A 13,160-nucleotide genomic window follows, 5' to 3' on the forward strand; every position below is an offset into this window, starting at 1 on the left:
TGCCCCCAGACTCTGGCTTTTATCTGACATCATTTACGTGGAGTCAGGCAGCCTTGAATCCTACATGCAAATTTAAAGCACAGAACATGTAATTAGGTCATATCTGCATTAGTGGGAACATATGTAACTTTTTATATGCCTGCCATGAATGATCCTCCAATCTTCATGTTAAAGAGGACAGCCTTGATGGAGAACCACCAAGCCTTTGCTAATCACCTCGGACAAGTCTCCATTTCTCGCGTGGATCTTGGCCATGCTTTCTAGCCAGGTCCTCCGGAGCTCGGGGGTGCTTGCATAGGAGTTTGCCAGGCTGTACTGGAGATCCACCAGCATCTCGGGATCCTTCTCATGCTCCTTCATCTGAGCCGTGGCCATCAACACGGTCCTTATACGTTTTGTCAGATCTTTCACATCTGCTGGGAAATTGCTGTTCTTTGGAAAACAGAGAGCCTGGGTCATCATCTGTTTAGAATTCATAAGTTATTTTACCTCAAGTTATGCTGTTAGTTATGGCTTCTTGGCTTCACAGTTTCATGCATTCTATCTATTGTTCACAAAAACATACATCCTTTATATATGAATTCCATGTATTGTGATTGCAGTTGTACACATTGGAAGATAGTAGTTGTAGTAGACTCCATTCTTTTGCCTTCTAACCTACTTTCTAGCAAGAGCATCCTGACTGTCCTTTGAGATACTCTCTTCTCTGGCTCTAGTTCATGGGATTTGAATGGGTCTATTTCACTTCCAGGCACCAGGGTTGTGCATGATACTGGCCTGGCCAACCAGTCATATTCTTTGATACCCTAAGGCACACTGATTGGTTTGGGGATGAACATATGATACAAGGTTGGATCAAACAGATTCAGTCCTGAGACTTTCACTGGCACTAAAGAACAAAGAATTCTACTGGTGTCCTCAGAATTTTCTGAGTGAGTAAGCTCACGGGGAGAGTTTACCTGTAAATGAAGTAAACAAAGAGGAAAACTGAACTAAGTGACAGAGAGGCCAAAAAAAAAAAAAAAGGAGGGGGTAGGATCTGAAAACATTATTTCAATCCCTGGGTTCAGCCATGCCTGACATCAGGCTCTACCCCCTGGACTTTTTAGTATAATAACTGAAGGAGAAGTCTCCAGAAAGTCCTAAAAAAAAAAGATAAAATGAATTTGACCAAGAACAGGATTATGAGAGAATCACTATATTTCTCGATATTTGTGGTTAGTTTTCTTGTTACGTATTGTTCAACCCTGTATCTTGCAAATTCCACTTAACAGATGATATGCTGAAAGTATAGGAGCTGACTATCCATTCAAACAAGCAAACTCAATGTAAGTATTCAGTTAAACTGTCAATAAACAAAATACAGAATTTGTATTTTTTATGGTTTTGATATCTCACAAAAGAATCCAGTTTAGTTGATTCCCAATTCTTTAAAAACAGCCCACAAAGCATTTCTTACTTTCATTTGCTTGTCTCCATTGGCAAAATTATTGGCAATTGCAAGGGAATGTTGAAACCGAGAGCCTCCAATCCCAGCATCAGCTATTAACTGGCTTACAGCTTTGATGAGCTGGAAGTGAAAAGAAAAATGAAATCTCAAAAGTAAGTAACTCCAAAATAGTAGCTCCAAAGAAATCTATTGAGTTGAATGTATCATTCATTTTTCCCTGTAGGCCCAATGAATGTGTTGAGAATCCGGTGGGCTTTGGAATCCTAGAAATAGTCATGGTGTTTGGGTTGTGTATTCTATATGACTCTATTCCCTCACAGAAGAAAGGAAAGGGTCAAGTGGAGTTATGGGCTTTGCTGATTTCTGCCCCACTCTCTTCTCATGAATCGCAACTGCGTGGGATGGGCGTCTTTAAGGAGGAATCTGATGTAGGAGTTGGTTGCCCTGGGGACAGCAGGCTTTTATCCATGCTGAAACGGATGAGTGGTTTTCACAACAACGTTAATGAAAATTGGCATCACTTACTTGCAGGTGGGACCGGACAATTGACTTCTGCTTGTTAAATTCAAAATTCTTCCTCATGAAAAAATACAGAAGTGCTGACGCTTCTGTCTGAGTTGAACGTGACCTGTGGTTGCAGCATTTCAGGACTTCATAGCAGAATGATCCACACAGGTCGGCAGGCCCTTGGAAGAACGCTGAAGGAAACTATGGAAACGGAAGCGCTGATGAAGTGGGCAACACTCCTTCACTTTGCTTTTTCATTCTCATATTTTAACATTCCTTAGAATAAAATTTTTCTTTTTTCAACCTAGACTTTATCTTCCATTTGCAAGTGGAAGAGGATATAATTTTATTTACTAAAGTCTATGTTAGAATTTCTTTTTTTCCCTAGAAACAATCATTACCTATGCTGTAAGTATCTCTTGCATCAGTGATGGATGACAACCCAGTGATGGAATGAAAGCTTTGAAATGTTTTCTATTTACCTAACATTGTAAAACCACCAGGGTCTTCAAAGGTGGTCTCTACTGTATCCACTTTAATGTGGAACCTTTAACTTGGCCTGAACGGACACCACAGTTGATGGTGTGCATTTTACCTCTCTGCCACAAACACTGAGAACCCAAAGAATTGGTGGCCAGATACTAATTTTATTCCCTTTTGATATTCAGCAGATAGGCTGTCAAGGCTGGAACTTACTTTGAGATTATGAGTCAAATAGTTTAATAAGGCCAAATAGTCTAATAAAAACCTAATAAACCAACATAGAAAAAAAAACCCTTCTTCCTTCCATACTGAGAGATGTAAGGATTAATATGTGTTTATTGTCAGTAATGAACACTTCACCGAGCTTTCTCTGGAACCTTGAGGACCCTTACCTTGCATACAAACAGCCTCAAGGAGGCAAATACGTGTTTCAGTGCCGTGGCTGATTGGTTGACTTGAAAAAAGAGCATGTAGGTATCAAAGATCCTTTTCATCATTGAATTTTGACACTCGGATTGTTGGAGCTGTCTCTGGAAATTTAACACAAAAGTTATTTAGGATGAGTGAAAAGACACCTGTACTCTTTCAAAAAATATTTACTCTGAACCTACTATGTGACATGCACAATTCTGGGTGCTGGAAATAAAGTGCTGAATAAAAAGGTCTATGAAACTTACACTGTAGTGACTGAAAAAAAATACTAGAAAAGAAAATGGAGTAAAATGATAACATGACAGAAAGTGACTGCTTTGTGGGGTAGAATTACTTTATACAAGGTGGTTAAGACCTCTCTAACAGATGAATTGACATAAGACCTGAAAACATCTGCTATGGGCAGATCCAGGAGGATTGTCCAAGGAAGAAAATACAGCTGGTACCAGGGAGTTGAGTTGGAAATGAGCTTGTGAGCTCAAGGTTGAGAAAATAGATCAGAGTAGCCTAAGCATGGTGAGCAGGGTTGGGTTGGGAGAGAGGTAGAAGATGAGGTCACAGACCTGCAGGTCTTTGTAGGCATGACAGCCTGTAATGTATATGAGATTTGATTGACAATTCCATTGAGTAATAAAGAACTGAAATACGGATTTTGTTTTTTCCACTGCCATACTGACATTTTACCTCAAAGTAGGGGAATCATTTCTTGGTGTAATTCTGTTTCGTGTAGACGTTATTCAACTGAACCAACTTTTTCCAAATTTAATCCTTAACATTTGGAAGTTCGTTAGGTTGAGCTAATGTTTTTAATAACTTCATTGAAGTGTAACTCATATATAATTTCTGTAGTTCATATTTTATAAAACTTTACACAAATGGAATCACATAGAATATACTCTTTTTGTTCGACTTTTTTTACTGAGCATAACTGAGCAGTATTCTGTTGTATGGCTACACCACCATTATTTTAAATGTACATACTGGTTATTTCCAGTGTTTCATTATTAAAAATAAAGCTTCAGTGAATATTGATATACAAAGTTTGTGTGAACAAATGCTTTTATTTTTTTAGGTAAATTCCTAGTATTGGAATGGTTGGTCACATGACAGATGTATGTTTAACTTTTTATTCCACCATATTGTTTTTCAAGGTGTTTGTTCCATTTTGCATTCTCACCATCAGTGGATGAGAGTTCCAGTTTCTCCATATCCTTGCCAAAACTTGGTATGATCAGTCTTTTTAACTGTAGCCAGTCTAATAGTACGTAGTGATATCATTTCACCAAAGATATACAGATGGCAAGTAATCACGCAAAAAGGTGCTCAGTGTTATCGGTCTATTGTACCTAGCTGTAATTTGTCTCTTTCTTTGAGATTGAAAAGGTAGAGTCACACTCTTGCTCAGTCCAGTCTGCCTGACAGTAAAGCAGGAGAAAGAAGGAACAAAGAATGTCTTTTATTGGACAATAGTGAAATGTGTCTGTGTGTATATCAACTGAGCATCAGCCAACTTCTGATAAATTCTGACTCTCATCTTTAGCGTGTTTCCCACTCAGATTTAGGTTGATTTATGTAAGGTTAATAGCTTTCATAAAATATCTTAAAAGTATGTCCTTGACTGCACATGACTACTTATCATTTTATCACGTTGCAGAAGATGTTACGGTCACATTCACCTGGTGGGTCTGAGTGAAGAGGGCAAGCAAGTCTAGAATAGTCAAGCAAACCTCTGTAGCGATATTGGCCTCCGTGTCCACATGGTGTACGATATCTATTTCATTGGAGTTACCTACAAAATACAAAGTAGAAAATGCATAGATGTCTAAGACAAATCTTTGTACCTTCTTCTATTACAACATAGCTAACGTTCACGGTGTTTTGATGAGTAATTTATTAAATCAAAGTGCTTTTATTTGTTTAATTTCTTTATTGGCTGAAGAAAAACCACTAGACAGAGCTTTTAGTGAGTGCTATGGACTGAATAATTGAATTGTCCCAAATTCATATGCTGAAGCCCCCATCCCCAATGTGATGGTATTTGCAGGTAGGATCTTTGAGAGGAAATTAGATTACGAGAGTGGAGGCCTCATGAATGGGATGAGAGCTGAAGACAAGTGCACCCTGGGGAAAATCTGGCCCCCATATAAATGCTTATCTTTATATTGATAATGTGTGGCAAGAGGGAGCCTATATATTAGGACATTTGGTCCCATTTACAGTTAACGGTCCTCCTACTCCTTGGACCACGCCTCTTTAACCTCTCGGTAAACTTCAAGTCTTCCAGGTTACAAAAGTTTCACATTAAGATGATGGCTATGCAAGGATTCTAGCCCATACTGTCCTCTGACTTGAAACAAGAAGCTATCCTGCCCCTTGGCCCCCTAGATTAGGCATTCAGAGACTTTTACTCCCTGACAGGCAGGATCAATGCCCCCACTCTGCCCTAAAGCAGCTTCAGAAGATGGAACATTGCCCCTCTGCTTCCCATAAGATTATGGGAGTAAAATCTCTGAGGGGGGCATGAGGCTGGAGGGAATGGAGCAGGGCACTATCATTAAAATAATGACACAGCAATTAGCATCGAGATGGCAGAAGATTCAACTCCCAGTAGACCTTAAGCTTCAAAATACGCTCATTATAATAGCATGGCGAATGATACTCCCACAGGCACCATGACAGCTCTGAGGCTGACCACAAAAGGTCAAAAAGTGGGCAGTGGCCCAGTTCATGGGGATCCCAGCCTTGTCTCTAAAAGTAGTTGGAAAAATCCTCCCACTTGTTAGCATATGAAGTTACGGAGCCCATAAAAACTAACAACCCCCACACCTCGTGGCCTTTCTCTTGTCTTCTGAGATGGCCTGCACTCTGTCTATGGTGTGTGTACCTACTTTTGCTTTAAATACCCACTCCCATCAACGTGGCCTCTCTGGCCTTCTGAGATGGCCTCCACTCAGTCTATGGGATATGTATCTCTCTGAATAAATCTATTTTCACTCAAAAAAAAAAAAAAAAAAAAGAAACACCAGAAATCATCTCTCTTTCCATCATGTGCCGATACAGCAAGAGGATGACCATCTGCGAACCAGGAAGCAGGTTCTCACCAGACATCAGATCTGCTGGTACCTTGATCTTGGACCTCCCAGCCTCCAGAACTATGAGAAATACACGTTGTTTAAGCTATACAACCTATAGTCTCTTATTGTAGCAGGTTGAACTAAGTGTGCTCTTTTCATATGTCAGCTATAGGGTTTCCAAAGGACCAGAGTGGTCTGTTTTCCACCATTTCTCACTTCTTTTCCATTGATTCAGCCATTGGCACAGTCACATTTCTTCCATAATTAGTCTGGGTCAAGTTTTAGGCTCCCAGACTAACAGACCAAATGTTTAGTCTCAGTGGATGATCTGCATAAATGGCCTCCTCAGAAAGGCACTAAGTGTAGTGACAGGTTAAGCTATATACCTTCAAACAGCTAACTGTGGTCACATGTCCATAATCGCTAACACTTGTGTGATACAAAACACTGGGTCCCATTTTTGCTTTGTTCACATCTGGAATGTATGGATCATTGGATTCAGGATGGGCATGCTTACTGCTTCTAGGACATGGACAACTTTCTCCTCTTCCCAAAGGGCAGACAGTAATAATCTGGTTGAGAGGGGCCGCCATAACCCTCCCAGGGCCAAAGTCACTTGTTTCCAGAGGAGCCACACTGAACACAGTATATTCAGAGCTTTACTTTCCCCCTTTCCCCTCACGAGGACACTGCATTTTTTAAACTGCTCCTTGCTGATTCTCTCCTCTCAGAAATATTCCCCAGGTTACAGCAAGCCTGAAAACCAGGGCTTTCAGTGGCCCGGTGACATTCCTCACATTTCTGAAACACAACGCATTTCATGTCCTGCACACACCGAGAGAACAATGATAACCGTCTCGTTCCCATTGTTTCTGTTTTACTTACTACTCATGGTATTGTCCAACATCTGTAGGAGTTTGGGGTTAGAAAGTGCATTTTTGCCTCGAATTATCGGTAAAGTTTGTGATCTGTGCTGCTTCTGTCCTTCATGGCTGGAAACGGTGTGCATCCTGAAAATTAAGTAAAAAAAAAAATGGTTAAAGTCCTAGGGGATATGATAATCAGATGTTCATTCAAAAATTCTAGATGGAGTCAAGTATTTAAAAACATTTTTGAATAGAGACATTTTATTAAAAATATTAATTACAGGTGACATGATGAGAGGGACTTTTAAAAGTAGTTTTGGAGAAATTTTATTTAAGCCAAAAAAGGATTCAGAATGATAATAAATACTAAAGGGTAACAGACAAGTAATAGTGAATTAAATTCTGCACAAGCATCTTCATTATTATTTAATGAAATCATGGGATTCCGTGGATGTTAAATTGGCTATCGGTTGATCAGAAAGGCGCAGAGGCAGACATTAAAAAAGCATAAAACTGTATAGCTCAACTGTATCAGTTATTCCTAGGAGGTAAAATGTAAATAAGTAAAATCTGGTCTAAAACAATCCTTTGTTTCTTCTTTGTGTTTGGAAATTCTTTGGGGATTTGTCATTCCGTTTGTGTCATGCCCAGTGGAGCTGACACAGGATCCTTGTGGGGGGAGAGCTGAGGGGCTCTGTGGTGCTACTTTCCCAGAGCGAGGACAATGGCCCCGGCTTTCATTGGACGCCCCCTTGGCACTTCCAACTGGGGGAATGAGCCAGTGTTACTGTGGAAGCAGGCATACTTCCTAGTCCTGACTTTCATTTAAGCCATCATTTGGCCAAGGTAATGGAACGTTTCTTTGAAGAAAGGAGGCAAATAGGGGACACCCTGGAAAGTCAAGCCTAAAAAAGAGGCAACAGTTTTCTCTTTGTCTTCCTCCTCAAGGCTTATTTGGTTCTGGCTCAATCAAACGCTCTGGATGGATCAGGGCCCAGGAGATCTGACATTGGCTCTCAGGAGCCAGGCGAGTCTGGGTCATTCCTGTCGCTACAAGGAATAATGGGCTTGGGGCTGTACGGCTTGGACCTCCGGGACTGGATTATTTCCAGGTTTTGCGTCTGCTTCAGTCTGTAATTCCTGGAAGAAAAGCCGTGGTTTCTAGGAGGGGAGTTGGGGGAATTACTGGGACCTGTCCAGATGGTTCAGGGAGGAGCCTGAAATCTAACCCACCAAATTTCTACAAAACTGTAGTGGCCTCAGGTGGGTTACCATCGTCATTAAATGTCCAGAAAGTAATTGTTTATAGTCCTCCATTCTACTACCATCTGCAAAGACACAACCATTACATTTTTTCATTTACTTTCTCATAAGGGGGCAATTTCAAGGGGTTTTCATGGATAAAGAGGCAAAATTTATTCTATGATTTATTGGCCATATATTACTTTCATATTTCTTTCTAAAACTATAAAATATAGCCATTTTCATATTATATATTATTATGATATTCCTGGGAGGAATAAATCAACCTGGAGAACATTTTAGCAAAGAATTCTGATTTACTAGGCCCAGAGGAGCTTTAAGGTAGGATTTCAAGGCAAATGTTTCCTGTAGGGTAGGTTAATAAAGGGAGACCCTTGGTTTTATATGCTAGTCACATGAGTCTGATGACTAGGAAATTTAAAGTGAGCTTATGGGCCGGCCATGCTTCCTTCTATTAGAGCAGGCAGATAGCTAGATATGAGCAGAGAAATGGGGGCACAGATCGAAGGGCAGAAAACCATACATCTTGTGAACAATGGGGGTCCTTGGGCAGAGAGAGGAAAGCAGGAACCTCTGGACTATAAGAAATCACACATTTTGGGTGACAAGTGTCCTGGAGGCAGGCAAAGGAAGGTAGAAAAAGGCAGGAATCTCCAGTGTCTGAATGTAACCTTTTGCTCATTATGCCCTCATTACAATAAACTTAGTCTTGCCAATTAGAAGTACCCATCATGCACTGACGACATGACACTTCCAAGACAGACTAAATAAGAACAAAAATCCCTCCTCCCCTCAAGAAGGTGGAGCTGGGAGGAAAATCAGGGACTATGACCCCAAACCCCTCCCTCCCTAACGAATATTCTGCCCATTCCTTTTTACACCCTGTGTAACCAACTTGTCAAAGAAACTCAATGCAGCTGCTCACCTGAGCCTGCCTGCTTTCCCCTTGAAAGCATCCTATCTATAGTTAAATAAATGCTCACTTTACTTTCTTGACCTCCATGTCTCACCTCTGAATTCTTTATACAACCAGACAAAAACCTAATCACAGGCAACACTGCCTTTGACTCTTTAAAAAACACTTTAAGAACTAAGAATACTGTTAAAATTCTATAATTACTGAACAGAAAGGGGAGACATGACTCCACATTTTACTTTGTCACCAGGAGATTAGCTAACATTAAAATAGGTATTTATTGGAATTGTGTTTTTTCAGGTTCAATGAAATTAAGATACTCATTGACCCTCATTCTATGCAAGGCATTGTGCCCTATGGGCACATAAATAAGGTATAATCCTTGCTTTTTAGGTCTTTACAAGCTAGTGGGGCAGACAGGGAAGTACCTACTAACTTTCTTCAGAGAACCAGAGTGTTACTTGAAATCCGTGTTTGGTTTGTATGTACCTGTGTGTAGGTAAATAAATCTATAGCCACACCCCACATATACATACATATATACACATACATGTAAGCACACAATATAATTTTAAATATCAAGCAAATGTAACATTACCATTGTGACAAGTGGCCTGAAGTTTGGCAGGATGGATTCGATCCTTTGAGAGTTCCATTGTTCTGGGTGGACTGCACAAACTTAAATGCAGCAGCAATTTTTCTGCAAGGAAGACTGAGGTTTTAATCATAGCTCAGTGTTTGTAATTTATATATGAATACAAAACAGCAACTGACAAAGTGATGAAAAATAAAATCACATTTTCTTCTGGAAACAGGAAATTGTGGGTTTAGGGAAGGTGTTGGGGTCACTGTTGTCTCTCATGAGAAAAGGATGCAGCTCATTTATTTCAGATTTTTTTTTTTTTTTAGTTTATTGGCAGTATCTTCTTAAATAGGTATCTTCCAAGTTATATTCATATAAAGATAGATAAATTAATTGAGAAGATACATGAAATGTGGTTTCCTTTCTGAAATGTGTGTTTTGTGCTTTTATTCCCTGGAGAACTTAACTATTCCTAGATCTACTATGGGTATTAATCATCACACTTTACGTCGAATGTGAAGTCAACCTTACAATCCTTATTTGCTTTTAGGATTTCTAACATAACATCTGTAAGTCCAACAGAATACATTAAATAATATGTCATAACTCTTTTTAAAAGATCAGCCTTATCTTTTGGAATTTAAAATTGTTACCTTATTATATTACGTTTTCCCAGGTATCTGAAATTTTGAAGACAAACACTAGAAAGGAAGAAAAAGCCACGTTCTAATTATTCATACTTTTTAATTTACACAACGTGTTCATCCAAGTACATTAAAAGAAAAATATTAAGTTTTCTTTAAGTAGTTTACACATAATCACTGGTAGATACTCCACTACATGATACTCATAACAAAAAAAAAGTATACTAAAATATTTTGAAGATTCTAGAAAAAAGTGTTAATGAATCCACTCTAAAAACTTACTCCAAGATGCTGAAGAAGTCGGACACCTCTGCACTGGGTGCTCTTTGCCAGTACGCAATCAGGGTCTCTGAAAGGAGACACCAAGTAGCGTGAGACTCTTTGAAATTCAAAATTTTTGTCATTTTAAAAAATTTAATGTTAAAGGGCTCTCTTTACCCTCTGAAATTGTTTTCATAATGTGAAGAAAGCACATAAGAAGACTCCTGGTTTCTGCTTGATCTAACTTGTCAAATCGAAGAGTTGAGCCTATCAGAGACAAGGGTCTTGGAATCTAGGAATTAAAGAACCAACAAGGATTGAGTAAGGGCGGGAGACTGCTGACTCATAACGCGCTCAGTAAGTGGGGGAGGGAAGTCGTACCTTCTCACAATTGTCAGTCTTCTCACTGCTCTTCTCATTGGTACTTGGGTTGGAGTCAAGACTTGCTAAGGAAGCTCTGGAATCAGCATGATTTACTGTAGAAATAGCTATTGATGAAAATGCTGTAAACACAAGCCACAGCACACGGATGACAATGAGATGTATGAGCACACACACACACAAAGCTAAAACGACGAACCAAAAAAGATGCTGATCATTCAGGTGGTAGCAGTTCTTGTGAAAAGTTGACATAATAGAGTCTGGGATTGCCATTAAAGATATGCAACTCCTAAAATACTGTTCTAACAGCCACGCCAGCATTAAGGATTTAGGAAAATTTAGACCATTATAAACGGAAATAAAGCTTATTCTTTTGATTTCTTAAAAAGCTTTTCAAAGAAAGTATTCTGTTTGAAAATGCTTAATAAAAGTTCCTAAGAATGCTTTTGGGGAAGAAGCTTTCAATTTTTGACAGTTTATAAGAAATTGAGATGACATTTCTGTAATAGTTCTTAAAAATCATCTTTGAAGTTGAAGGGTTATTATATTTTAAAAGGCTGTATGCAACGAAAACTTCAAGATTGTTTCTAGGATGAAACAGTTTGGTAACATCTGAGTAGATTGCTCCTTGATCCAAGTAAAAATGAACACTAAGTAGATGAGGAAGTTGCTGGATGGCATTCAAAGAAATATTTAACAAGACTTGTCAGTGTTACAAATGTCATATACTTTACACATAAATTCTGTGTAATGAATTATAGAGTGGGTAAAAAGCACAGTGATATACAGTGTAAACATGGATGAGTGTTAAACACAAGTGTCTGGAAGGTCTGAAGTACCTGCTATGGAATTTAAAACATCTTTAGAAAATGACGTATCCACAGAGTTTGCATGTTTCATAGTTGACTGCGTGTGGAATCCTCCATTGGTGCTGAGGTCATCTCTAGACCCCTGTATTCAAAGCACAGAAGAGATCAGTGGGAATCATATTTCAACACTGTAGACGCACACACACCTTCTTCATTAACACTTTCAATGAGATGATCTGTGATTTGATCTTTTATATTTTAGCAAAGATTTTCTGCTGAAGTAGGCAGTGAAAATGAAAACTGTCCAACCAAACTCGTAGTCACAATTTGATTTCTTACATGATTTTCAACTTCTTAAGAAATTTTTTAATAATGTGGTGGAAACTGTCTTTTACTTACAGACCAAATGGCTGAAGTGGCTATTGACATATTCATGGATTATACTGTAGATTATATATTATTACCATCATAGGTTACTTTATGCATATTAATCTATTTCTAAAAACTAGATTGTAAGTGTTTACTATGTGCCAGTCTCTATGATGAGTGTTTTCTATTACACAATTTAACCTTTGTAAGAATCCTCTGATGGAGAGATTCTGTCCTGTTTTATAAATGAGGAAATGGAGGCATGAAGAGGTTGGATAACTTATCTAAGGTCACATAGATAGTAACTGATACTGTTGGGATTTGAACAAGGTTCCCCCACACCCTAGAATTCCAAAGGCATAGCTCCTAATTTTTAGATGGTAGTATCTTGCATAATTACTTGATTCAGCAGTGTGGCAACTCATCTGGGATAAGAACATAGGCAACAGATCTCAAGTGGGTTGCTGGGCAGTCATTCTGATGGCTCAACGAAGGAAGGATGACAAAACAGGCCATCCTGGGCTGTGACCGTGAATAAGGCACTTGGCTCAACAGACACCAGGTGGGCCTGAAGCCAATGCAGAAAGGTGATGGGAAAAGGTGTACACTGAGGATGGGGCCATGAATGCAACAGAGGAACCTCGTACAAACTGGAGAGAACTGGAAGGCAACGTAGAGAACAGAGGAAAATGGAAACAAAACACTGAAGAGATGGACTAGGTGGAAGGCATCAGAGACCAATACGGAAAACAAAATGACACTATGCAAACATTTCAAAACACCTCGCAAGAAGCGCTGCCTAATCCTTAGTTTGCTCACAGTCGGGGGAAAACTGTTATCCAGGGCAAAAATATAGAATGGGCAAACTCTTTATTAAATAGGCACTTGGAATATTATGTGAACTTACCTGATTCGATGTATTGACGGTAAAAGGATACAGGTCCTTCAGGTAGATCCTTGGCATATTGTCCAGAAGCATGCCATAGAGAGGCATGTATAAACCTGCTATCTGGGCCTGCTTTCCCTGGGTGGGAAAGTAGCCAAAAGAAATGATTCACATAAAAATCAATAGACTCGTAGGCTTGATACGCGTTTAATGCAGTGAACCAATAAACGGTGTTT

General features: G+C 39.3%; 1 protein-coding gene across 14 annotated transcripts in view; it reads right to left on the minus strand.

Moving 5' to 3' along the window:
* The window catches only part of DOCK10 (dedicator of cytokinesis 10), a 241,535-nt gene that overhangs the window by 22,639 nt on the left and 205,736 nt on the right, over positions 1-13,160 (minus strand). For 6 of the 14 annotated variants that reach the window (XR_010380702.1, XM_064485212.1, XM_064485216.1 and 3 more), the window contains exons 33-45: positions 12,946-13,062; positions 11,700-11,811; positions 10,861-10,982; positions 10,657-10,771; positions 10,501-10,567; positions 10,228-10,275; positions 9,590-9,703; positions 6,832-6,956; positions 4,549-4,661; positions 2,833-2,970; positions 1,976-2,158; positions 1,460-1,570; positions 217-432 (exon numbers count right to left, since the gene is read on the minus strand). Coding sequence is in view for 13 of the 14 variants with exons in the window: in XM_064485212.1 (XP_064341282.1) it covers positions 217-432; positions 1,460-1,570; positions 1,976-2,158; positions 2,833-2,970; positions 4,549-4,661; positions 6,832-6,956; positions 9,590-9,703; positions 10,228-10,275; positions 10,501-10,567; positions 10,657-10,771; positions 10,861-10,982; positions 11,700-11,811; positions 12,946-13,062 (1,581 nt within the window). In the remaining variant the exon portion in view is untranslated. The remainder of the gene's footprint in view (positions 1-216; positions 433-1,459; positions 1,571-1,975; positions 2,159-2,832; positions 2,971-4,548; positions 4,662-6,831; positions 6,957-9,589; positions 9,704-10,227; positions 10,276-10,500; positions 10,568-10,656; positions 10,772-10,860; positions 10,983-11,699; positions 11,812-12,945; positions 13,063-13,160) is intronic. The other 8 variants (XM_064485215.1, XM_064485213.1, XM_010979094.3 and 5 more) reach the window with 4 other exon arrangements.

The sequence above is a fragment of the Camelus dromedarius genome, chromosome 4, assembly GCF_036321535.1.
Source record: "Camelus dromedarius isolate mCamDro1 chromosome 4, mCamDro1.pat, whole genome shotgun sequence".
NCBI lineage: Eukaryota > Metazoa > Chordata > Mammalia > Artiodactyla > Camelidae > Camelus > Camelus dromedarius.